This window comes from Lytechinus pictus, chromosome 1, assembly GCF_037042905.1.
Source record: "Lytechinus pictus isolate F3 Inbred chromosome 1, Lp3.0, whole genome shotgun sequence".
In the NCBI taxonomy this organism is placed as follows: domain Eukaryota; kingdom Metazoa; phylum Echinodermata; class Echinoidea; order Temnopleuroida; family Toxopneustidae; genus Lytechinus; species Lytechinus pictus.
In genome coordinates, this window is record NC_087245.1 from 16,784,957 (window position 1) to 16,811,395 (window position 26,439).

Here is a 26,439-nt window from a genome sequence, read left to right on the forward strand (position 1 = left end):
ATTGGGATAACATTGACATGCTCAGTTTCCTTATTGAAAATTAAATTGATTTCAAATCCGCACACAAACATACTTTGTACCACATATGAAAATAATTGTGACATAATTGTTTGCAATATACATCAATTTTTAGATGATACAGTAGGAGGTGATATGATGATGAAGAGTTGAAAGTTGTTTTTCTTTATTAAATAGAATAATTGTAACATTTGTAAGATGCGTAATACTGGGGCTTCTATGTGCACAATTTTATCTCTTAATTTATTACCAAAATCTGAAAGTTTAATCAATAACTAAATAATTTTTTAGTTCTCAGGGGGAAATGAGACTACAAACAATATGTAAAAGAAAAGGATCAGGTATTTGGTGTTCTTGCGTGCTGGTTTCATATTTTTTTAGATTGCTATAAGTGAGATTTACAAATGGACAGTACGTATGAGAGGGGAAAAATGAAAGTGAGTTTTTGTGTTTGAGAGAAAGAGAGTGAGAGAGGGGGGTGGATCAGAGGCACAATTAAGAGTACACTTGCATTGGAAAGTATGTTTTTATGTTACTATGATTATTTTATTTACAAAGAACCATGGGCGGAAATCTCTCCCCAAAGGTAGGGTGGACCAGGGACGGATCAAGGTTTTTTTCCCTCTGAAAATTTGACGACAAAAAAAAAAAAGTTATCACCCAAAATTTGACAAGCAACAAAAAAAAGGTTATCACCCAAAATGTAAGGTTGTTTCATCCAAATTGATGTATTTGAATTATCATTTTTTTCCATCATTAAAGACCGCAAATAGTAGGGGGGACATTTGATATTGTGTCCCCCCCCCCCTCCCCCTTTCCAACTGGTAGGGGGACGCTTCCCCCCGGCCCTGACCCCCTGGGATTTCCGCCCATGCAAAGAACAAACAAGTTTGGCTGTTTTGTTGCATTTCAAGTCTAAAATTAAAGTAAGGCACTTTGGTCAAGTGAATTAGGATCTAATCGGGAATAAAAGCAATCGGTATTGTGGCGAGCTATAAATGCAAAGTGAAAGCACATCTCGATCTTTTCAGTCTGTGCTTTATTCTTTTGAAGATACCGTATAATATGATGACACTTTTCGAGCTGCGAAGTTTTACAGAGATTAGCACCGCCCATTTTCAGCTGGTGAGAAAAATCAGAACAACTTATATTCAATAAGAAATGGCTACAGACGCCAGCGAAGTTCGAAAACAGCACCGCTTTGATGAGGAACGTCTTCATGAATACCTGAAGGAGAATGTCGCGGACTTTCCTCAAGGATCATCAAAGATTGAAGTCCTTCAATATAGGTACGGTATCGCAATAGCTCCGCCCCAAAAACCGATGGAGCCTGAGCGAAATCTGGTGGATCGAATGCGGGGGAGCTCATGCGCTTGGCTATGCTAGGGCTAGTGTCATGAAATCGCGGCCGGGCGCCACTGTAGCTGTGCGGGTTCAGCAAACTGCAAAATACCACTGAACTCACAAAAACACTCTATACATGTACACCACACATTCATAAGCTCACTACCACACTACAAGATCATCCAGCGACATGATCTGAACTCAAGTGAATTTGTCAAAATATTATCGAAGGTGCCAAGCCCAAAGGCTTAAGTTAAAGGCTTAAGTTAAAGGCAAAGCCAGGCATCATTGCCGTAACGTAGTGAGCCAAAGAGTTTGCCAGATATGTCATATTGGGAAAAATTTATGAAAAGTTGTGAGCGAGCAAATATATTACAAAAATCCAATTATATTTGTGATAGAGTTTGAAGTACATGTAATTTTCAGAAAATATCACATTTCACCCTTCTCTTTCCTTTTCTCTTTTTTTTTTTTTTGGGGGGGGGGGAGAGCTAGTGCCCCCAATCTGTATGCCACTGCCAGACATGCAGGGGTAATTTTTCATGATAAGGTGATTAATGAATCTGCTTATCACATTTCTATTTACCGCGGCACCAAGGAATCCTTTTGCAGCAAATGTAAACGAAGGAAATTGGTCTCCCAACTGGAGATTGAAGACTCCCCCATGCAACTTTTTCTCTGGTGATGTAAATAAGGATTTCTGCAGCAATATATGAACCATTGACTTTATTCTCTTAAATGAAAATCAGATCAGTTAACAAATGGAACAAATAAACTTACATTGGCCTATTAAGTATAGAACTTCAAAGTTAAACTCATTTTTTCCATTTTTTACTTATATGTCATGTGTCAAATTTCTAATGATATGAGTGATACCCATTTATGCTTACTGCTTTTGCTGAGTATGTTTTTTTTTTTGTCCCCTAGAACCTACTTGACACTTTCCAAATTACTTTCTGAAGGGATATCATTTTTTTACTTCAATTTTTTGTTTATATTCACCTCCGGCTGCTCACAGTTACTAGGGAATGTCTGCCCACAGGTGTACATACTCTATTTAAAAAGAAAAAAAGAAGATTGGCATCAGTACTTTAGATGATAGATCTAGTAATATGTCCAATGCAAAAGGTAACAAGTTAGATTGAAAATGGCAAGACTGTTGGTGTACTTTTTTTTATAGAGAGCGCTATTAAAGTACTAGCAAGAAGGAGAAGGATTTTGAACCTGTGCCATTGCGTCATTGCAGCATAGCATAGAATATAGCTTTGACCACTAGACCACAAGCACTTGACTGCAAATACTCAGGTGTTCTAAACTTCAAGACTTTATATGGAAATACTATCCCTCCAATTCACTCTATATTTTTTCAATATCCTGGTAGGATTCTTGTCAAGTTGAATATTTCTGTGATTTGCAAATGTAGCTGTTCTATCCAATACAGGTCAGGTCAGTCCAACCCAACCTTTTATCTGAAGAAAGATGGGAGAGAATTGGTGATGAGGAAGAAACCCCCCGGACAGCTTCTGAGGGGAGCTCATCAGGTATTCAATCTCTGATTCAATTTTTTTTTTTTCATAACATATTCAGGAGACTAGATTTTTTTGTCTCACATTATAACATGTTATAAGATTACACAAGATATTAAAAATCAAATGTACAGATCCTTAAATATACATGAGGGCTTTTATATCTTGGTCATTTACATATTGATTAATGTAATTAATGAAATTGGTTGGATGAGCAAATTGAATGTTAAACATGTACTGCATTTCACATTTTTTTATACATGGTTACTGGAAAGTGTGTGTGTGTGAATAGGGAGGGGGGCTTCTGAAACTGGTCAGAGAATTATTGTGGAACTAACTTAACTTTAATTTGTTATGATATTCTTGATGAACTAACCATTTTTATATTTCTGCCTTTCATTTATACATTTCATTCGTGCTGTTTCATGCAAACCTGTAAATAGCAAAGAGTAACGTATTGTAGAAAATTCTTTCTGAAGGAGTTTTTATACAATAGTTACAGCCCACATGGCACATATGACAACCAATATAATTTGTAATTCTAATTTCAGGTTGGACGAGAATTTCGAATTCAAAAGGCGTTATTCAGTGCTGGTTTCCCAGTCCCAAAGCCGATTGCTCACTGTGAAGATGTCTCCGTTATTGGCACAGAATTTTATATCATGGAACATGTTAGGGTAAGTAATAGAGCCAATATCAAGCAATCTTTCAAAGAGTTTCAGAAGATGGTCAACCAAGGTGTACTCAAAATCACTGTCTCTCTTTCAAAGTGATTACAAACCACATCTACATGTACATGTATGCACTTGAGTTTTCTTGGGATCTCCATTAAAATTCTGCTCATTAATTCTTATTTTTCCCTGCACTCAGGATTCATTGTTTACTTAAAATTTCTGTAATTTTTCAAATTTTTTCGCGGCCACATAATATTTCATTAACAGATAATGCAATGATATTTCTGGCTTGTACCCAGTATCATTCCATTTTACAGGTATTTTAATAACTGTAATTCCATTTCCATAGATTCACTTGACTTTTCTGATTTAATGACAGGGTCGTATCTTCCGTGATATTGCCTTGCCTGAGCTGACGCCTGGAGAGAGGAAGGATATCTACTTTGCTATGATCAACACCTTAGCTCATCTGCATAGTCTTGATTTCAAGACGCTTGGTGTCCAAGGCTTTGGGAAAGAGGGTGGATTCTGTAGGAGACAGGTAAGCCCTTAAATATGATTTAACTCTGTGACATGAAAGATACAATAAAAGAGTACAACAACTTGTAATTTTAATTCTAGATGGTGAAGTCTAACAGTCACAATCAGTCATAGATATTAATCACAAACACATGAAATCAGAGGATATATCGGAAGTTTGTTTTATGTTGATTTTGATTATAAGGTTTGTTTGATAAAACATGCTCTGGAATCAGTATAATGGGTAAACAATGCCAAGTCTTTTTATTATATTTGAATGATTTCTCTTGTAGTTCATAACAAGGTTTGACTATCTTTGAAATTGATTTTAAAATTAATTTTTAAGAATTTTAATTTAGAGAATATTGGATGGCCTTGAGTGGGATGCGAAGAAATATTGTACGAGGTGAAGAACAATATTGGATGAGTCGGAGATGAATCCAATATTGTTCTTAAGCGAGTAACAATATTTCTATGCATCCCACGAAAATTAATCATCCAATATTATTATTTAGATACCCCCACAAAGCTAAACATAAATTAATAAAGCAAAACAAAGTTTTTAACTAACCATCATTTATGGCAAGCCTGTAAATCATGAGCATTGCGCCTGAGTATTGTCCGTTTTTAAAAAGAAATCTCTGTAAAGATGCGCTAGCGTATAGTGCACGCGCATTTAAATTCAATAAATCGACGCAATCTCGCTCCGTTCCTCCTGCCAACTAATACGCAATGCAATTTCATTGTGACGTAACAGTAGCTTCATGCGCACAATCATTTATTAGCCAATGATAATCTTGTGGGTGGGGCAAAATATTCATTTCGTCCAATATTTTCAATATTGGATGGTTTTCATAGGCATGCAGGTTAAAAATCAGTTTCAATATTTTGTCTCTTTGAAACAACCTCGCAAGACATCAAAAAATATCTGCGCCTCTAAAACCCTACATCTAAATAATAATCAAAATTAATGGACACCCCCAACTTGAGGAGGATACTATTGATCATAGCCTAATATAAACGTTACTAGGAATATACTCCAAGGTATATATCAGTGAATTGTTTATTATTCATATACTTGTTACTGCCTAATTATATTCTGTCAGAACAGTGTATCCTGTTTAATTAGAAATGAGATAATCTATTCCTTAAAAGTAGCAAGCTACATTGAGCAAAGAAGCCTTAGTGACAGTGATTTCCCGTTTAGCTGGTAAATAAAACAAATTCTGATTGGTTCTTATACTTTTCATATAAAAATTCATGGAATTCACCTTTGTGAAACGGAATTTAGGTTTTTGCTGTGTACATTTTCAGTAACAGAACGGAATTTCCATTTTTAGATCAAGCTGAAACGGAATTACAGATTTTCAGAAACGGAAGACATTTTTTTGAAACGGAAAATCACTGTCTCTACAAAGTGCAGTTAATGGGGATTTGTTGCATAGGTCGGTTTGGCTGTATCTCTTTCTTCCTTCAGATCAACACATGGACAAAGCAGTTCCAAGGGGCAATGAAGATAGCCTCTTTGCCAGAAGTCCCATCTGCTACACAACTCTTCCAGTGGCTGCCCAACAATATCCCAAGGAATACAGAGAGCACTACCATCGTGCATGGAGATTTCAGACTGGAGAATATGATCTTTCATCCTACAAAGGTGACTAATGAGCATATTTTGTTCAAGGATTTAATTTTTATCTTTTGATGACCAAGTTTCTAAGATTTCACTCTGATTCAAATTTTTTTCATTGTGTTAAAATTTCAGGCATCCATATATTGGAATACCAGATTCCGACCTGTATAAAGGCAATGGAATCGTAAAAGAAAAATTTCCATTAGTATTAGTGGTTATTTTCATTTGCCATTTCACATTTACATTAGAAAACTACAAGAGTGTGACAATATAGGTTACATGATTGAACCCTGAGCTTCAAACATTGTTTTCTCCTTACTTTCTTAAACTGTGCTTTGTTTTTTCTTCATTCAATCAAGTAATTGAGTGGATTATTGTTAATCAATTTTGACAAATTTTACATTATTTTAAAGCTTAGGAAGTTCTTTTTCCAACTAAATGAGCATCTCAAAATGCTTCGTCTACCGAGGTGCCCAAATATGTAACTCTATTGAATAGAAAATTCCCCCTTGTATCACTTTATATTCCTTTAAAACACATCTAAAAACATGCTCATCCCCCCTCATCCTGATTATTGTTGTTAGCAACGCCTGCATCATTTCCCCCCTCATTTCAATCCCTTAGCCCCTGCTTGAGTTTAGGTTATCATTAAGTTATTTTCAATTTGCTCTTTCAATTATTGCTTTTATATATATTTTGCTTTTATTATCATATTGTTTTTTTTCTTTTTTTTTTTTCTTTTCTTTCACCATTATTGTATGTTCTTATGATTTATGTCATATGACTTTGTGTTTTGTCATTACCATGTTTGATTGTATATTGTACATTTTTATTGTTGTGTGTATGGACCCCTACGAAAAACAGCATGTGCTGATAGGGTGTTCCATCCCACAAGTGGTAAAAAAATTAAATAAATAAATAAAATTAATTTTGGTCGATTTATTGTTCGTTTTGGGGTTGCTGGTTAGATATTTTACCATGTGTGAACAAGGCCTCTATTTTCCATGTTACTGCTTTTATAGCCTGTGGTAATTGCAGTACTTGATTGGGAGCTTTCAACCTTGGGCGATCCTCTGACTGATCTGGCTTATAATTGTGCTGCCTACTACTGGCCTGAAAACATGGACAACGCGATGGGCAACCCTTTAGGTACGTATGTAGCTCCCGCAAACAATACCTTTGATGTCTTGAATGATAATGATATTCCAATTTTGTGTAGCACTTTATACAAATCAATGTGATTTTATTTCATCACCATACAATTTTTCTCTACATGTAGGCGTCAGTTTCTTGCTTGCCCACACTCAATGTATGCACTCTCTCCATTCTTTGGAGAATTATCAGCAAGATCTTTCAAGTTCAAATTGCTAAGTGTACTATAATTGACTTTCACATCATTCCGGATACTCATGGAACACCTGGGTTGCTAGTGGCCAAGTGGAGATAGATGCCTTGCCAATTTGATTTTGCAGTAAATTTTTTATTTTTTTATTGTCTCACCTGCAAAGCAGAGTGAGACTATAGGCGCCGCTTTCCGACGGCGGCGGCGCCAACACCAAATATTAATCAAAGGTTAAGTTTTTGAAATGACAGCATAACTTAGAAAATATATGGACCTAGTTGATTAAACTGGGACATAAGGTTAATCAAGTATTACTGAACATTCTGCCGGAGTTTCATGTCACATGACCAAGGTCAAAGGTCATTTAGGGTCAATGAACTTTGGCCGAGTTGGGGGTATCTGTTGAATTACCATCATAACTTTGAAAGTTTGTTGGTCTAGTTCATAAAACTTGAATATAACAGTTATCAATTATCACTGAACATTCTGTGCAAATTTCAGGTCACATGACCAAGGTCAAAGGCCAATGAACTTTGGCCATGTTGGGGGTATCTGTTGAATTACCATCATAACTTTGAAAGTTTATGGATCTGATCCATAAAAACTTGGACATGATAATAATCAAGTATCACTTAACATTCTGTGTGAGTTTTAGGTCACATGACTAAGGTCAAAGGTCATTTAAGGTCAATGAACTTTGGCCATGTTGGGGGTATTTGTTGAATAACCATCATAACTCTGTAAGTGTATGGATCTAGTTTATAAAATTTTGACATAAGAGTAATCAGGTATCACTGAACATTCCATGCGAGTTTCAGGTCACATGACCAAAGTCAAAGGTCATTTTGGAGGTAATTATTAGATTGCTGTAATAACTTTCAAAGGTTATAGATAGGCCTATAGTTTATAACATGTGGATATAGGGATAATCAAGTATTACTGACAAGTCTTAGGTCGCATGCTTAAAAAAAGCTTAAGCTGCCGCTTCCAGTGCATTCATGACATTAATCGTGCCAGGTACCCTCATGAATCTCTCCTGGGTTGAGTGCAGCACAATGTGAGTAAATTTCTTGATGAAGGAATGCATGACATTTATAGGATTGGAACTCATGCCCCTCTATTTGGAAGATGAGATAAAACTTAGGTAATACTGATATATATATATATATATATATATAGGCCTACATCCTAAGAAAGGGCGAAGTCTATGAATGGGTTCATTCTGTCATTATACACATATAGACGTAAAGACGAAGGTAGAGGGCGTTAAGGCGCATTATGAACATTGAAAGAAGACAACAAAATTTGCCTTAAGCACAGATGAAGAGAAATATATATTTACATTCTGCGTGTTGGACACAGATGAGATAAAATAGGCAAAGAGGTAATGCAATGTTATAGTTCCAACAAAGTTTATTTCGAAGTCCAAATTTTCGACTAAACCTCCCGTCTCCTTCAGGGATACAATGCTCAAGCAATGCTGTGAGCATTGCTCAAGCTCAAGCAATTGCTCTATACTCAAGCAATGCTGTGAGCTTTATTGTATCCCTGAAGAAGATGTGAGGTTTACGTCACAAATTTAGACTTGGAAATAAACTTTGTTGGAACTATAACAATGCATTACCTCTTTGCCTCTTTTATATATATATATTTACATATAGAGAGAGAGAGAGAATCAGCATTCAGCATTTCCATAGAAGTGTGGACTATTCCTATCAAGTCAGGATTTAAACCCAAATTTACTACCTTATGGAAAATACATGTCCCACCTGATGTCTTCATGTGATTGATTTCTCTTACCAGCTGGAGGAAGCAATGCTCCTGTGAGTTCTGTACCAGGAATACCAAGCAAAGAAGATTACATGAAGGTCTATTGCACCCGTATAGGTGTACCTTACCCTATCCAGGACTGGCAGTTCTATTTGGCTTTGGCTTACTTCAGGGCAGCATCTATTTGTGAAGTGAGTTGAATTTGTTATTGTATAACTGTACTAGGAAGCAAAGTACGGGCAACTAATCCATGCTTATGTAGTGCCCAGTAGTTACTTTATTACAAGTCCTGAAGCATCTGAAGGGTGCAGCATATTTACCTTGGCGTTAAGAACAGCTGTAACGTACCCTGATAATTTAATTGAATGAAAGTCTGCCTGATCCCCATGAAGCTCACATCATTTTACTTGCTTTTCTGTATGATTTTGTATTCATATGTTATTGTAATTATTGTGTGTGCAGTATGATGGTGGAATAAAAATCATTCAAGACATTCCAAAAGTAATACCAAACCTGCGAATATCATTGTAGGGGTAAGCTAAGATAATTTTCACACTACAAAATGGTTTACTGGTATTGGACAGTGTAACCTTTATCATGATATCTGATGTACATATATGTTAAAAAATTAGTGAACTGCATTTGGCATTGACTTACTTGGTGGTCCATGTAATTTGTGTACCTTATTAAAGCAAACACAAGTAAGATTTAAGAATAATGTTTAATTTCTATGAAAAAGATGTTTTAACCTCTTTTTTTTTTTTTGGGGGGGGGCACCAAAGACAACCCTTTTTCTAATATTACTTTTTCAGAGATGCATATTTTGTAACCAAATGCATTTCTCAATAAAGTAACATTGATTGATGGTATCCCATTTGGTACTGATGTCATGTTTAGTTAATCTTGATTTGCATTTGATATCTCCTTGTAGGATCTATTCATACTTGATCTTGATCTTCACACACACACACACACTTTATTGAGAGATAGTCAACTTTACCAAACAGACAAACATTGATTCAACTATCTTTACCAATTGTGTGCGAGTGTGAATGCATTTATCATGAACTTTCACACACATACTAGGTGATTTGCCATTTTGCTCACTATCTTCATAGATGCAATCAATAATTGTACAATTGATAACAACTGTGCATGTGTGGTAAACAATGTTCATATAATTTTAGTTCATTGTTGATATTGATTTTATCTCTTTATGTTACAGGGCCTTGACCTGAGGTCCCTTGAAAGACCTTGCTTTGTTTTGTTTGTGTAGTATGAACGCATCTGGCGTGATGATGATCTTTACTCTGAGTACATGTATACAATTGATAGCATGTTTGCCTTTTGTTCCGGGTCAATGGATCTTGTCAATGTCATGAAAAAGATCAGTTTCTTTTATTTGGTTCCAATTTATGAAGAAAAAAAATGGTTATTGTTTGCAAGGCACTATTCCCAGTGAATATACCCATTCCTGTATCAGGAGTGTAAGGTCACAACAAAGACCTTGATAGAGTATGAACACATTCAGCTTCCCCAATGGACTTTGCCCCTTGATATCGAGGCGTTGTTTACATTGCTTTATCTTTCCTTTTCATCTGCATTACTAGGGAGTATATGCTAGATCCAAGCTCGGAAACGCCAGTTCCGAGTCAGCCGAAACATTAGGTTATGTTGCAAGACTTTTAAGTGATGCCAGTCTTCAGATCGCCAAAGGGTTAGTTGACATTTCTTTGTATTGACCAGGTTTTGTTTTCTCTCTGTGTTGTATTACTAGGGTGTGTATGCTAGGTCAAAACTTGGTAATGCAAGCTCTGAAACGGCTGAGACTAGAGGAGCTGCAGCAAAGCTTCTTTCTGATGCTAGTCTGCATATAGCTAAAGGGTACGGTCAGTTTGTTTGCTACACGTAGGTTTACCAACAATGTTTTATCACAGTTTGTTAAGTGTTTGAAAAATCTTGGAAATCATGATCACCTGTACATTTCATTAAAAAAGTAGCTGCATGTGATTTTCAATGTTCAGAAAATACATAATTTGGATCTGTTCATGTATCTGTAAATGTGTGGTTGTTTAACCTGAGGTTCAGTTTTATTTTTGATTCCAACAAGACAATTACAATTACTACAAGACAATGGAAAATAGGAAAATTCTGGCTTTTTAAGTTATACATGTACATAGTTTTAAAAATCATTAATGTGGACAATATTGATAGTAAAGAAATGATGGAACTGATAATGCCACACTTAACTGTTTGTACATGAATTGAATGAACTAAATTATGATAATGAAAAAATATGGCATATTGCTGCTATGATGTCATTGATTCTCATTTGCATACTGACCTCCTTGTGCTTATCAATATTTTCTACCATATGTTAATATCAAATAAAAAATGTTGTTTTTCTGCTTATCAATGGATACATCTCTCTAACCACCAAATTTTTTAATCCACTTCAATCAGCTCGATGTGTGTTATTATTGTTAGTGTTTGTTCTGCCATTTTTATTATTTTTTTGCATTTACTTGACTTTAAGTTTCACTCATATTGTCTCATATTTTGGAACAAGTTTTAATCATAGTTCATTGATTTCATTTTACTTCTGTCCTAGATATATTTCATCGTCCGAGGTGTCAGTCATTGATTCTTGAAGCAAAAATGTTATGATTGCTGTTGTCTAATTGTTATATCAGTTTATACTTCACCATCTACTTGACTTTAATTTTTTTTGGGTACCTATTCTCTGTTTTTAGCTTTGAAATGTTTATGTAACAGTATTTTTACTGGCCTAGATCTGGCTTTAATTACATTTTGACACATTCCCTCTCCATTATTTGTTGTCAGTCAATATGTCGGTGAATGTTTTTTAAAGCAAAGATAATTAATTTGATACTTTCTTGATTAAACATTTTAGAACTGATATCTGAAGGGGAATGGTGAGTGGAAGGAGGGGGGGGGGGTGTGTCAGATATACCCTACGTAAAATTGTAGTCTATCCCCCCCCCCCCTTCTTCAGTCGAGTTAATCCAAATTGTATTCATGAATTCATCTTCAGATCCACATCAAATGCCAAGAGACCATTGACAAGTTCTTTAATTGGAGACATCTATCCAGCTCTTGCCATGCAGCCATTGTCTGATAGGGGGAGGGACCTACTGCAAAAGGTCACCGACTTCGTCAAGAAGGAGATCATCCCTGCAGAACCGGTAAGGGTAGTGTTTCACCAAATATGAATTGATTTCAAACATTTATGTAACCCCTGAATGCAATGAGACATTTTTTTTTAATTGTTGGAGATAGAAATTGAACCAGAATACACAGACATGCCAATGATGAATATTGATTTTATGTATAAACCAAGGGGTGTTTTATGAAGTGAAGTCTTTTGTTGGTGAAACATATCCTATTCTATATTAATATAATAAATGAATACGTCTCATTTGATGTATTAATTAAAGGGTTTCCCCTGTCTGCCATTTTCTTATGAATGTCATTGTTGGTTGTAGAACTTCATAATTATTCTAGGCACTTCTACATTGTTGCACTTTCTCTTCTTGCCTGAAGTATCCTTGGATGACATTTTTCGAACAGTCCATTGCAAATCATTTAGAAAATCGTGCAAAATTTCCATCAATTCAAATATACAAATTAAATTTGAAAATATTCATAAATGCTGGAAAACTACTAGTATGTCAGAATCGTCACATCCAATCTTCTAATTCATTTTTTCTATGCTCTTGAACCCTGTCAAAATTGTGGCAATTATTAAGGAAATTATTATTTTACTGCTAGGGATCACCCAAGGCCATTTAGTATGAACTGTTATGGTCACAAGATGGCATGCTGTAACTAAATTCCGCAAGCTGGCATTCATGGTTGGGTTACTATTAGTATTTGGGAAGAATTTCAAGTTTGTTCATCTCTTGTTTCATATTTTGTCCAGATATTCGAACATCATATAAAAACAGCAAAGGACCCATGGACGATTCCACCTATAATGGAAGAACTTAAGGTGAGTGAGTCTATATCAAAAGTATATGAGAAATTCAATGTTTAGGGCCCCATAACACGAAGCTAATTGATTGGCTTTGTAATTGATATGTTTGATTGATTGCTTATAATCATCAATACAGGTGATAACAATAAGCCCTACTATCTATCACTATGTGGTTTTTATTACCAAGCCATGATCTGTTGTCTGGTGAACTTTGTTTGTGTGGTGATATTCTAGAAGTTTTGAACATGTTTAGGGTCAGAGGTCAAGTTCAAGTTGTACTTCAAATGAATATTTATTCTCTTCCATTTCACATCAGATGACTACATGTCTTTTCAGAGTAAGTGTAAAAGAAGAGAAAAGAAAGAGAAATGATATTTTAAAAAATAGTGGATAAAAATGAAGGAATATACCTATGGGATAAAAATGCTTGCCAAAGATCTTTTGCCAAACAGCCTTCCTTAACTAGTTCATGTAGTGCTTGCTCGTTGTATGTACACATATTCTTGAGAGTTCCCTAGAACACAGCCATGTTCTACTCACAGAATTGGGTCCTGTTTCATAAATACTTGCAATAATAACAAATGCACAATTTCTATAACAAGTTTACTATCAGCCAATCAAATTTACAATAGCTTCAAACTGTTATTGCAATTTTAACAAGTTTTATGAAATGGGTACCAGGGGCCCGTGACGCAAAGGTTATAAATGATCGTAGAACATTTTTCTTCAATTGATTCCATTGAATACAATGTACAATCAATCGTAGAAATCAAGGGTATGATTAATCGCTAACCTTTGTGTTACGGGACCCAGATGTTCTTTTTTTTCTGATTAATATCATGGAAACCTTGGGAATGATGTGGGTGCATGAATGGATTAACTTAGCTCTCTTACAAGTACCTTTGGGTACTGTAGTAAATTGAAGCCCCCGAATTACTACTGTTCCTTATTTCATTGACACTACTACAGGCCAAGGCTAAATCAGCAGGGTTGTGGAACCTGTTTCTACCATCCGAATCCGGTTTGACCCAGTTGGAGTATGCGTACATGGCAGAACAGATGGGAAGATCTCCCATAGGACCAGAACCATTCAACTGTGCTGCCCCAGGTAAACTTTCATATGCCATGTTCCACATATCACCATTGCCTGGCTCAAAACGCACAATAAGTGGGCCAAAATTGATTAATGAGGGGTCATTGGTACAATTCGAAAACAAAGAAATTCTAAGTTTTTAATAGAACAACTTAAATGATGTGAAGAAGAAATTCAGAGAGAGGTTTGAAGAACAAAAAAAAAATGGGTTGATCAAAGTGTGGTGTTCACTGAAGCATTCTTTGTGCATGCTGTCTTTCCTGCGTAATAATCCCACAAGCATCTTTTAATCGCCAACCCTTGCAATTGAAAACATGAGAGAAAGTCAATATGAAAAATGCTTAGAGCCTTTGTAGTGGGACTTGTGCTAAAAGATTCAACACATACTATTGGTTAAAGGTGCCTTGATAGCCATATGCATTAAAGACCCGCTACTGGCATAATGCCATGCTCATCTTGCTAAATCTGAGTAATTTCCCACTTCCCACAAGAATCATTTGGCACATAATTCATAAATCATTTTGTTGGATAAGGTTAGAAATCATGTTGTGATTGTTACCACGGCTGGCCCTTTTCTATAATGTCTTCAGATACCGGTAACATGGAGGTCCTACACCTGTATGGCACTCCTGAGCAGAAGGAGAGATGGTTACGTCCTTTACTAGAGGGTCGTATCAGATCATGCTACTGTATGACTGGTAAGTAGTGTATCTTCATAATGAACTTTTTTTTATAATTTTGTTTTTATTGAAAAACAATCATGAAAAATCACAATATTTGCACGTAATTGTTGCAAGATTAGAGTACAAAATCACAGAAACCAGAAAATAAAAAGTAATGAAAAATGGCAGAACAGAGACTGAAACGCTTCTCATTCAAGGGTGAAACTCTGGGTTCCGTATTTGATTTAAACCCTAAAAAAATCACTTATAGATACATATTTACACTTACCTTCTTCTCTTAGTTTGTTTAATGCTTTATCATATATACTTATATGTCTTTTGCACATTATCAGTTGTTCCCCATTCTTTTCCTTTTTTCCCCCACTCTTATGCACCAGTTTATTATGCCTTTCTTTGTAACCTGTTTGACCCACCTCTCACTAATTCTCTAGTTATTCATCCCTCTATCACTGTTTTGTTCCAGATCCTGTTTGATGTTGCCTGCCTCATTATCTTAATCCCTCTTGGCCTTACTTACACTAACTTCCCTTTGTGTCTGCCTACTCCTTTTCTTTCATCCCCTTCACTAACCTGATTGGTCTTCTCTACTTACTAATGCCCCTTTTGTCTCCTTGTTTCTAGTGTTGCTGTAGCTTGTTTGTGGTCTATATTATGGTTGTTCCACTTTATATATTTGTCATTTTGCCTCCGACAAAGATTCTGCTAGGATCGAAAGCTTAGGCCCCTTTTTGACTCCCTAAAAAAATACAACACTTCCCTTTGATGTGCACAACCTACATTTCTTTGATATCTTGATGATTAACACCCCAACGTATGATGTGATATTATATTTTTCAACTTTTCCCTTTATCCTGTTTCCACCATGTGTTATATTTCCTTCTAGAACCTGATGTGGCCTCCAGCGATGCTACTAACATGGAATGCACCTTCACCAGAGAAGGAGATGAGTATGTCGTCAATGGAAAGAAGTGGTGGAGCAGTGGTAGGTTCATCCCATGAATATGACTACAGGGGTGTGGAGGAATTAGTAAATGCCTTGCTATGAGCAGTGGGGTTATACATGTATACTCAAATAATGTTGTAATGTTTGTTAAGTGTTTTTGTGCCCCTTATTTTTAACTAATTGAAGAATCATTTTAGGACCACCATCATAGTAATAACATGTATACTGATTATCACTTAAAGACAAATGGAAGTAGTTGCAGTCAACACCTGATTTCATGGGAAAGTCTGCAAAACCAAGGTTGTAACTATATCATCGTCGATATAGATCTGGTACAGTTTTACTAACTGAACTTTTGAAATCCTGAAATCTAATCTGAAAACTATTACACTGAAGATTACCAACACAGATAAACAAGAGTTGGACAGTGTATTATTATTTCTTGGAATAATACTTGACATTTTGCATGAATCCAATTTCTTTTGCCAAGTTCTCAGCAGTGACACAGTGTTTTCGAGATTCCTTTCACACGTATCTTTATTCATGTAAACAGACACGTGGGTGGTCATTTGACTGGATTCTATACAAACTCATTTTGAAATCATTACCACAACTGGCATGTATCTTTAAATTCCTAATGGTTGTGGAGATGAATGTAAGAATATGTTAATTTACATGTTGGTTATCACTTGCTTTGTAAAATTAATATTTCTTTGAACCTGCAGTACATCAAATGGATGATAAAATTCAAATCTTGTGTAATCCTGGGATACAAATCAAGACACTTACACCTCTAACGGCAATTGAACTTTGCTTTTCAGGTGTTGGACAGGTAGAAGAAACTAGAATATTGTCATCTGAATGATGGCTTATGCCATGGACTGTTGAAAGTAGTTTGTTTGTGTGTTAAACAAGTGAAGGAGCTCTTCATCAATACATGTTGGAACAAATGGCCATGATTTACATTAAGGGGGTAACAGGTGTCTCAGCGTTTTGCCTGTATAAGAAATGCACTGAAATTCTTCAGAAATCATGAATGGAATATGATATGATAATACTGGAATTAATCTTTGAATTAACATAGTGTTTCTGGATGTATTTTCCATAGGTGCTGGTGACCCAAGGTTAGGTGTTGCCATAGTGATGGGTCGAACTGGAAATAAAGATTCTGCTACGTAAGTGCATTGATTCATACGTACCTATGTGTTCTCTTTTTAAACTATTCTGGTATCTAGCTATTATCAAGTCTTCTGTGAATGAAGATGTATGCATCCCTTGGTTTGTCTTATGGGTTTAGACCACAGGAAGAATTTGCCAGATGTTTTATTTGATGTATCTGACAAAGTCTGTTTTATCCACCAGTTGCTGAATTTAAATTCAGACACCAGTGGTGCTCAGCCAATCAAAATCAAGGAAAGTTCTCAGTCTACATATGTTGATAAAATCGTATTTAGCTCCATAATGTATTTTCTGTCATTACTTTGTCAAAAATTTAATAAGTATATTTTTTATTTCTTTACATAACCTTGTATGTTGTCTTTCTTTCAATATTTGTTTGCATGCACAGTATACATGGCGATTACTTTATGTTCATTTTATTCAATTGACTATACTGCAGGCATAAGCAACATAGTATGATCATCGTTCCAACTGATGCACCAGGGTTTATCAAAGTGAGGCCTCTATCGGTATTTGGGAACGTAGGTAAGAATACAGCAAGTATCACTGACCAATTTGTTTATTTTTTTTACCTATTGGTTCTTTCTGGTACTCTCCTATGAAATTTTGTTGTTGTTTAATGTATAATATTTTTAGAATGTGGCATAACGAAAAGACATTGGGGGAGGCTCAAAAATTTTGCATCATCACTTGATGGCGTAGTTACTAAAGGGGTATGACATGCTAACAATTATATGATTTGAACAGAGACTAAAATCAAACAAAACATTGTTCCACACAAGTTTGGCAGTTCTGTGGATGCTGCAGCCAAGATTTTGCGTTTAGATTTGAAAAGCCCCTCATCCACTTTGTATAAAGAACATACATTCTGCAATGCCTGGTTGTCATCTACTCTCAGAGTTGTAATTGCCTTTATAGCAAGGCAACAGAGAACATGTAGGCTTCGAAATTGAAATCTGGGTTCTATCTCACCGATAAAGTAGACGGCTTTTCTATAGTAGGCTTCTGGACATCTGTACTGAGCCTGTTCAACACCCTCATCTATTTGGCGGGGTGGTTTCCTCTTCCTCAGTAATACTGGACCCCTAATCTCGTAGTTTGTATCTTTCAAAGTATTTTTAATTCTTCAAACTTCTTCCGTTTTTTTGCCACAGCATATTGAAGTCCCTTCATCCGCAGTGTTACAAAATTCCTAGATACAGAATGTACAGTCACCTTGGCATGGACTACATCCATATCTGCTCGCTGTAGATATCTGCTGAATGAATCTACCTGGCCAACTTCCAGGACTGTCAGACATACATGAAATCCTGTTAACAAAGTCCTCTTGCATCAACAGCAACTTTTGGATTCGGGTCATCCTCGATTTCAAGAAGAGCTTGATCAGATTTGGTGAGGTTACGTTATCCACAGTTGCTTTTATAGCAGAATATCGGCATGACCATCTGATTACACTCTGGCCTTTCAGCTGTTCAGCTCTCTGACCTGGTTCCCTCTGAATCTTTTCCAATGTTTCATGATGCTTGCAACTTCCTTCAATGAACTTGTAGAGTGACTGTATATAACCAAGGCAGTTTCATAGTTCAGGGTTGCTTGAGATACTCTGCTGTAGCACCAAGTAGAGTCTGAGCATGGCATTGCAAATAGATTGACTGTGGGGCAACTTTTTTTCATTCTTGGTGCAAGGCCAAGTGTCTTCCCACTCATGTCACTGGTGGTGCCATCATGCCCTTCTATGACAAGGTTCAGTAGCTTGAAGCTAAGGGATGAGAGAGTGTCAGTTAATAACTCATAAAGTTGCTCTCTGGTTTGAAATTGTGTATCATAAAACCCTATGAAATCTTTCCATCATGCACCATCAATGCAGATTGTCATGCTAACAGATACCTGTACGTTCTGGCTGATATTTGCAGTCTTGTCAACAATTACTCCATGGTACTCTGCTTTCTTGGTCTCATGACAAATCCTTTCAATGCATCAATCACCAAGAAGTTTCAGTGGCTCATTTTGAGTTGCTGGAGGAAACCAAGCAGGACCATGATCCTTCCTGCTCAGTTTATTCCTTATACCTGACCTGTCACTACATCTAAGAACAAGCATTCCAAGGAAATTTCCCGTTTTTAGCTGATACATTTGCAACATGCGACCGATCTGTCTGCAAAAAGCAATTTTTTTTTTGCTGCAAAAGGCTAGAGTGTGAATTATTGACTTCAAATTGTGATTGATTCTTTTCAACTTCAGCTGTGTGAAGATCACAAGTAGCATTTACTGACAAAACAACCCCTTGCCAGTTCTCCATCTGCACTGCTGAGGTAATGCCTCCCTTGTACGCCCTATACACTAGTAATACAAATATGTCAGTGTCATCACTGAAGAGCATATGATACAACAGTGACATCAACTTCCTCATGTTCATAGAGGTAATCGTTCTGACTGTTCGTGGTTGTTTGATCTCCATAGTCAAACGTTGAGAGGAGAGCAGAGAGTTGTCTCTTGTTCTTATTCTTCATGACCGTTTCTCGGCAAGGCGGATCTGTCTGAGTGAGGTTGTAATCAGTGGATCCTGCACCACCACGCTGAATTCTTTCCTGGTCCTTTGGGGAAAGCTCTTCATACTGTAGTTGTCAAACACAAGCACTTTTTGGGAGTCACTGTACTTTTCAAGTCTCCTCCTCATGGATGCTGCCAGAACAGAAACATTACCACTTACGGGCCATACGAGATGGTATAGGAGGTGATGGTTCACTCTGAGATACACTTAATGGAGTACGGCGGGGTATTAATCACCTTCAGTAATAGTTCTAGATAAACTTGTTTTTGAGACAGAGGATTGTGTTTTGTTTCCAACTGTATGTTTGTTTCGTGCTTGTTAATTATGTTTTTTACTCATATCATCCTCATCTGGTAATTCATTTCATCTTATATTTAGGTTCCATGCACACAAATAACATGGCCATTGTCCATGGGTGGTGGAGCAGAGGATTATCTGCCGCCCATGCCATTGTCAATCATAATGCCCTTTTCGTAAATACTATTATATATCTCTATATAACTCTATATATGTCCACTTTGATTAGTTCATGACACATGTCAATGTCGAAGAACCTAAATTATCCAGATATTAGATTTAAACATTTTAACTGAATTATATCTTGAAAAGCCACCCCATGATATAGATTAAATTATGTTAATTAGATATGGAAATGAGAAGAATGTGATGTACTCACATCAAAGTACTTGTTCCAAGAGATGAACACCTCATCAGGATGTACATGTAGAAAAGTATGACAGTTTGATATCACAGGGTTATTTTTAAAGACTTCCTTTTTTTAGGTTGATGATTGATATTTGAAAATATGCTTATCAGGTTCATTTGAATAATGAAATATCTATAATATCAACTTAATTTACATATTAAAATGATAATGAGCCTTAAAACTTATTTTCACATATTGTGGACTACACTCATTATGTTCTGTCACCAATATTTTCAGACTTGTTTATATAGATACAATTCATGAGCAATATGCTTATTATCTCATTGTGTTTTTTTATGCTAATTACATCAAATACATTCCTCCCATGGTTACCAAGGTGGCAACCAAGCTAAAACTACTTCAAACCCTATCTAGAACACAAATCAACCCCAAAAACCGTGTACCTACCAACTTTTCCGGGTCATGTACATGGCTTATGGGGCTGTCTACTGGACTGAGGATGAAAAATGTTTTGTCAAGTTTTCAAAGTAACTTCCTTGTACTTCTTGAATGACTGGCTTTAATTATAGCATATGTATCTCTCTTTGGCTATCAGATGCACCCCATGGACATTTTGAAGTGAGATTTGACAATGTTAGAGTGCCTGCCTCCAACATCATTTTAGGTAAGAAAATGATTTTGTCTTGTTCTTTTTCTTCACCAACCTATTGTACTTGTATGTCAATGTATAACACAGAAAATATTTTTTCTGTTTTCTTTTGGTAAAGAATATTTTGTAATGTATGGCCCAGGATGACATGTGTTGATATGGTGTGATGTAGCATTTGAAAGTGAGAATGTAGTTAAGTCTGCATAAGTCAAGTTCAAGCCTCCTTCAGTAATAAAAGTAAAAATCACCTGAAATGAAATATAAAGCAGTTATTCATATAAGATCATGCAAAACATGTTACTTAATTCTTTTTGCAGGATAGTGCGAGGTCTGGAATTATCTAGAATTTAGATCAAATATGGCATTTGGGGCAACTCATTAACATGGGGGGGTTGTATAAAACAAACAATGCATGTGTTCTTGTGCATAGAGGACCTAAATAAAGAACTCTGTGCTCAACTCGCCAAATGGATATACCGCACTCGGTCCTGCGGACCTCGATGCGGTATATCTATTGGCTCTTCTTTGCACATCGTTCATTATTTTGCCCTGCATGCACGCGCTTACGTGCATTATTTGTGTATTATTCAACTGTAAGAGTCAACAGGTTTCTATGGGCCCATGAGATCAATGTCAATATATGGCAGCTTCACCTACATAATTCATGTTTGATCTCCATTTCTTTTCTGAATATGTAGGTGAAGGAAGAGGATTTGAGATTGCTCAGGGTAGATTAGGACCAGGGAGAATACACCATTGCATGAGATTACTAGGTATGGCTGAGAGGTCGCTAGAGCTCATGTGCAAGAGAGCAGAGGAGAGGGTAGCGTTTGGAAGGAAACTCAACAGAATGGTAAGATATTACTGCAAAAATGGTTAAGAAATGAAATAAAGTTTCCTGTAATAGAGCAAAGTTTACACGTAAATTATGTCACTTATTCTGACGTCAGAGCTTATGTGCAAGAGAGCAGAGAAGAGGATAACATTTGGATGGAAATGAAACTATTAAAGATTTCCTGTAAACGAGCAACATTTAGCTGTCATTTCACTGTCAGAGCTTAGTTGGAATTACAAAGTTACAAATAGTTTTGATTGACCCAGTAAATCTTAATAATGAAAAGCAAGTGGCCCTATTGTCTATGTCCATTCAAAGTGTTTTCTAAGTAGTGATAATGTGTACATTTCTTTTAAAAGAATTATGCCATTGCAGGTTTCCATTGTTGAGATTGATCAGACATGTACATGTAAACATTTGTAAGACGGGGGCCCCCGATGTGTTAGAGAGCCAAAAAGGGATAGAATTTTGGTGGAAACTCGCTAGAATGATGAGATACTATGGTAGAATAGATGAGAAATAAGCTAAAATATTACCTAAGTGAGGCAATTTGGAGACAAGACATAAAGAGGGAGTCTTGTGTGTGGGTAGAGTTCAAGAAGCCAGTCACATATGAGCCAATGCAGTTTCCATTTATATGTGAAGTGCTGCGCACATAGCATTAGGACCTTCCTGCCTAAGTTTCTGTAGGTTGAGAATAAAGGGATGATTATTATGTGATTGATCATCTGAATTTTTTTGTTATAAAGGGAAAGTGAGTGGGATAACAGTTGATTTCTTAAATAGGTGTTTGTATATGTCAGGAAAATACATGACAATTATTCATTATTTTATCAATTTATCCTTTCAGTTATCACTACTAAATTTCATCTCTAAATCATGACTTTGTTTTGTGTTTTCAGCAAGTGGTTCAGCACCAGATTGCAGAAAGTCGTATTGAGATAGACATGGCTAGACTGCTGGTCTTGAAGGCAGCTAATATGCATGACAAATATGGATCCAAGAAAGCAAGAAAAGAGGTGAGTGTCATTGGCAGCATTGGGGATGAGAATGTCCCTCCTTTGAATTCCAAATTTTGTACAGCAGATTGTGGGAGAGGGTTGGCTCGTTCCCTCCTCCAAAGAAATCACTGTCAATGGTCAGTATAATTGTAGTGCTGGAGAAAACACTAGAACATTTATCCAGGATTGGTTATGAGTTGAAGGATACACTCAATTTTGAAGAAAAAATATTTTCAATTTACAAGCAGGGTTTGTCTTGCCATTTTAAATATGGAAGCAGAAGTCAAAATGCGCTCGTGCCGTTAGGATGGATAGTCAAACTGAAGCTAATGCATTGTTAACCAATAGAATACTGCTTTGTACAATATCATTCAGCTTTGCATAAGGACCTCCTAGTTTTGGTACGCAGAAAGTTAATTTATCTTATAAACTAAGCTTTAGTAAGGAGTCCTTTTGAACAAAATGTGTGTTGCTTATGACATCCTCTTTTCCTTATGATCTTTCGCAACTTGATGGAATATAGCAACTATGCTATACCATATCCTTTTCTAAAGCCATTTAATAACTATACTTGCTTATATGCTCTATAGCATTGCAGCATAATTACCCAGAATTTAGCAGAGTAGCTTTTACCTGACAGGAATAAATTTTAATTATATTCTTTATTCTTGATATTATTTTACCTGACGGGAATAACTTCCTGTTAGGTACCCTTTTACCTCACCAGGGTTGAGTGCAGCACAATGCAGATCGATTTCTTGCTGAAGGAAGTCATGTCATGGCTGATTCAATTAATGAATTTGCATAATAATAATGTAGAACTAATTACAGAGCAAGTGAGAGTGATGGATTTGTTCTTGATTTCTTGATACATTTTATGCTAATCCTGCGTTTGGTGGAGCATGCTGGGCTCAATAAAGAGAGCCCCAGGAATGAGAGACTGAGTTTGATCCAATAGCCAAGTCAATCCAAAGACATTTTATAGCCATGTGCCCAGACTTTCAGAATGGAGAAGAACAAAAGAAGAAAAGCTTTAAAAGTTGAAGTGGCTACCAGTGGTAAATGATTCATTATTATTATCACTATTATTATGATTTTGATTATTACTGTTATTATTGTTATTATTGATATTATTACTATATCAGTATCACTATTTTCTTCTCTAAAGATATCAGGGTAGGGTAGATTAGAAGGGTTTCAGGTTAGATATCATAATACTGTGTGAAAAAAAAACTGTTAAGTACATCATATCAGTTCAAATGAATATCCACTCAATTCTGCATGTGTCATTTCAGATTGCCATGATCAAGATCGTTGTACCTCGAATGGCATGCCAGGTTATAGACAGGGCCATCCAGGTTCACGGCGGTGGCGGTGTTTGCGATGATTTCCCTCTAGCAAGGTATTATACCGGGGCTCGGTCTCTGCGTATTGCCGATGGTCCTGATGAGGTTCACCTCTCCTCAGTGGCCAAGATGGAGCTCAAGGAACAATTCCAGAAGTCAATGCTTTGAACAGAAGCAGTATCTGCTGAGATGAATGAGAGCTGTTGCGTTCCAGGGCCCCATTCCATATAAGTTACAATTATGATAACTTTGCCATCCAATGGTAACTTTCATGGAATCCTCGATTTTGATTGGCTGTTGATCACTGTTTCCATTGGATGGCAAAGTTACCATTATGATAACTTTGCCATCCAATGGTAACTTTCATGGAATCCTCGATTTTGATTGGCTGTTGCTCACTGTTTCCATTGGATGGCAAAGTTACCATAATGGTAACTTTGCCATCCAATGGTTACTTTTATGGAATCCTTGATTTTGATTGGCTTATCATCATCATTTCCATTGGATGGCAAAGTTACTGTTAGGGTAACTTTGCCATCCAATGGTGACTTTCATGGAATCCTTGATTTTGATTGGCTGTTGATCATCATTTCCATTGGATGGCAAAGTTACCATTATGGTAACTTTGCCATCCAATGGTAACTTTCATGGAATCCTTGATTTTGATTGACTGTTGATCATCGCTTCCATTGGATAGCAAATTTACCATTATGGTAACTTTGCCATCCAATGGTAACTTTCACGGAATCCTTGATTTTGATTGGCTTATGATCATCATTTTCATTGGATGGCAAAGTTACCGTTATGGTAACTTTGCCATCCAATGGTAACTTTCACGGAATCCTTGATTTTGATTGGCTTATGATCATCATTTTCATTGGATGGCAAAGTTACCGTTATGGTAACTTTGCCATCCAATGGTAACTTTCATGGAATCCTTGATTTTGATTGGCTGTTGATCATCGTTAACAATGGATGGCAAAGTTACCATTATGGTAATATTCATGAAATCCTTGATTTTGATTGACTGTTGATCATCGTTTTGGATGGCAAAGTTACCATTATGGTAACTTTGCCATCCAATGGTAACTTTCACGGAATCCTTGATTTTAATTGGCTGTTGATCAGCGTTACCATTGGATGGAAAAGTTACCATAATGGTAACTTTTATGCAACGGGGCCCAGAGCAGGATTTTGATTAAAGTATTATTATCCATATCTGCACTTGATTTATAATGTACTATATTAATCTGGGTGATTCATGGCTGTAAACTGCTTCTGGAAAAATAAGATTGACTGGACAGGATCATGATAAAGCATGTGCTGATAAATCATTAAATATAAATAGTAAATTAGGAATCCCATACATGTACTTGCATTTTGAATATCCAAGATCTTGGGAGAAAACCCAATATTTTACAAAATTTGACTCGCTTTGTTAAAAAAGAAGTTTTGCACCCGATGAAAAATTAGAAATCTTGCCAAGATATGAATTAACTGCTCAACGCTACTGTGTTAAAATTCAATAAGTAACAAAATATTTTTTTATGTTGTGAATTCAATTCCATGCATATTATTATTAATGAACCACAATTATATGTAGGCCTATATAGTTCAACATTGAGTACTTTAATGATAAATTCAAGAAAATGATTTAAATACATCTACGTCAGTCAGTTCATTCACCCCCCCCCCCCATGTACTTGTATAATTCATTTTTATATACATTCCCTTGTGACATAATTTGCTCACCGTTCCATACATGTGTGTCATCTAGAACAACTCTGAGTAAACACACATGATAATGTGACATTCGCAGCCATAAAGCGCTTAGAGAACTTTTTATGATAAGAGCCATATTAATATTGGAAATTATTAAACAAAATTTTAAAGAATGCTTTCATCTTACAATATATCAACTGTAGTTCAGGGCCTGAACTCATTTAACTCAAACCAAATTCGTTCTTGTTGTAATTATTGTTCTATACCCTTATACAATATATTTCTTAATAATCTCTTATTCTTGTGTGTTGGCTTTTGTATCATCTTTAAGCACCATAAAAGCTAAAAGGGGAAACATGTGGGCTACAAAAAAACAACTCTGATTTCAACTATTATCAAATCATCGCTTTTAGGAGAATCTAGAACGTTGCTCCAATTCTGATTTTGTATTACACGATTCGTATGTTTTATATTTTGATTGTTGAATCAAGAGACTGATATAATTTGTATTCTTCTTTATGTTTGGTTCATGAAACTTCTGGCCCAAAAATGTGGATGCAATATGCAGCTTGTATTTTGTGTTGTTGGGAATGGCTTTGAGGCTATGGGCCAAAATATGGGTGAGACACAATTTTCATGCACTGAAGCATTTATTTCTTACACTGATCCCAAAGCACCCATGTTTATGCCAAATTTAATCTATATATAATGTTAGTGGTGCAAAAATTAAAAGAAAAGATGAAAAAGCAAGATTTCATGCTTAACAAAGCTGCCTTAAAGGATTTTAATAGCTTGAACAAGAATCAGGGACTATATCATACGACTGTAAAAATGATTGCAAAGCAATATATTATGTGTATATTTTAGTATTTCATATGATAAAATGTATAAATCCATAAAAACTGAGCTGTTAATCAAGAAAATATAAATGATTCTATATTTTTATCGAA

The 26,439-nt window shown here is 36.0% G+C and overlaps 1 protein-coding gene across 2 annotated transcripts; it reads left to right on the top strand.

Annotated features, from left to right (window-relative positions):
• Window positions 1-1,090: 1,090 nt before the first annotated feature.
• On the top strand, window positions 1,091-26,439 carry LOC129258359 (acyl-CoA dehydrogenase family member 11-like). Of its 2 annotated transcripts, none has more exons than XM_054896646.2 (19): window positions 1,091-1,307; window positions 2,804-2,903; window positions 3,440-3,565; window positions 3,942-4,103; window positions 5,559-5,735; window positions 6,734-6,860; window positions 8,857-9,014; window positions 10,434-10,540; window positions 11,879-12,029; window positions 12,767-12,835; window positions 13,790-13,928; window positions 14,504-14,611; window positions 15,480-15,578; window positions 16,648-16,714; window positions 17,158-17,243; window positions 20,532-20,600; window positions 21,284-21,438; window positions 22,323-22,439; window positions 23,717-26,439. In XM_054896646.2, exons 1-19 carry the CDS (start codon window positions 1,180-1,182, stop codon window positions 23,933-23,935), a joined length of 2,364 nt encoding a protein of 787 aa, XP_054752621.2. In that variant the 5' UTR covers window positions 1,091-1,179; the 3' UTR covers window positions 23,936-26,439. The 2 variants fall into 2 exon arrangements, with proteins under 2 accessions (XP_054752621.2, XP_054752629.2); XM_054896654.2 differs by lacking the exon at window positions 10,434-10,540 and adding an exon at window positions 10,601-10,707.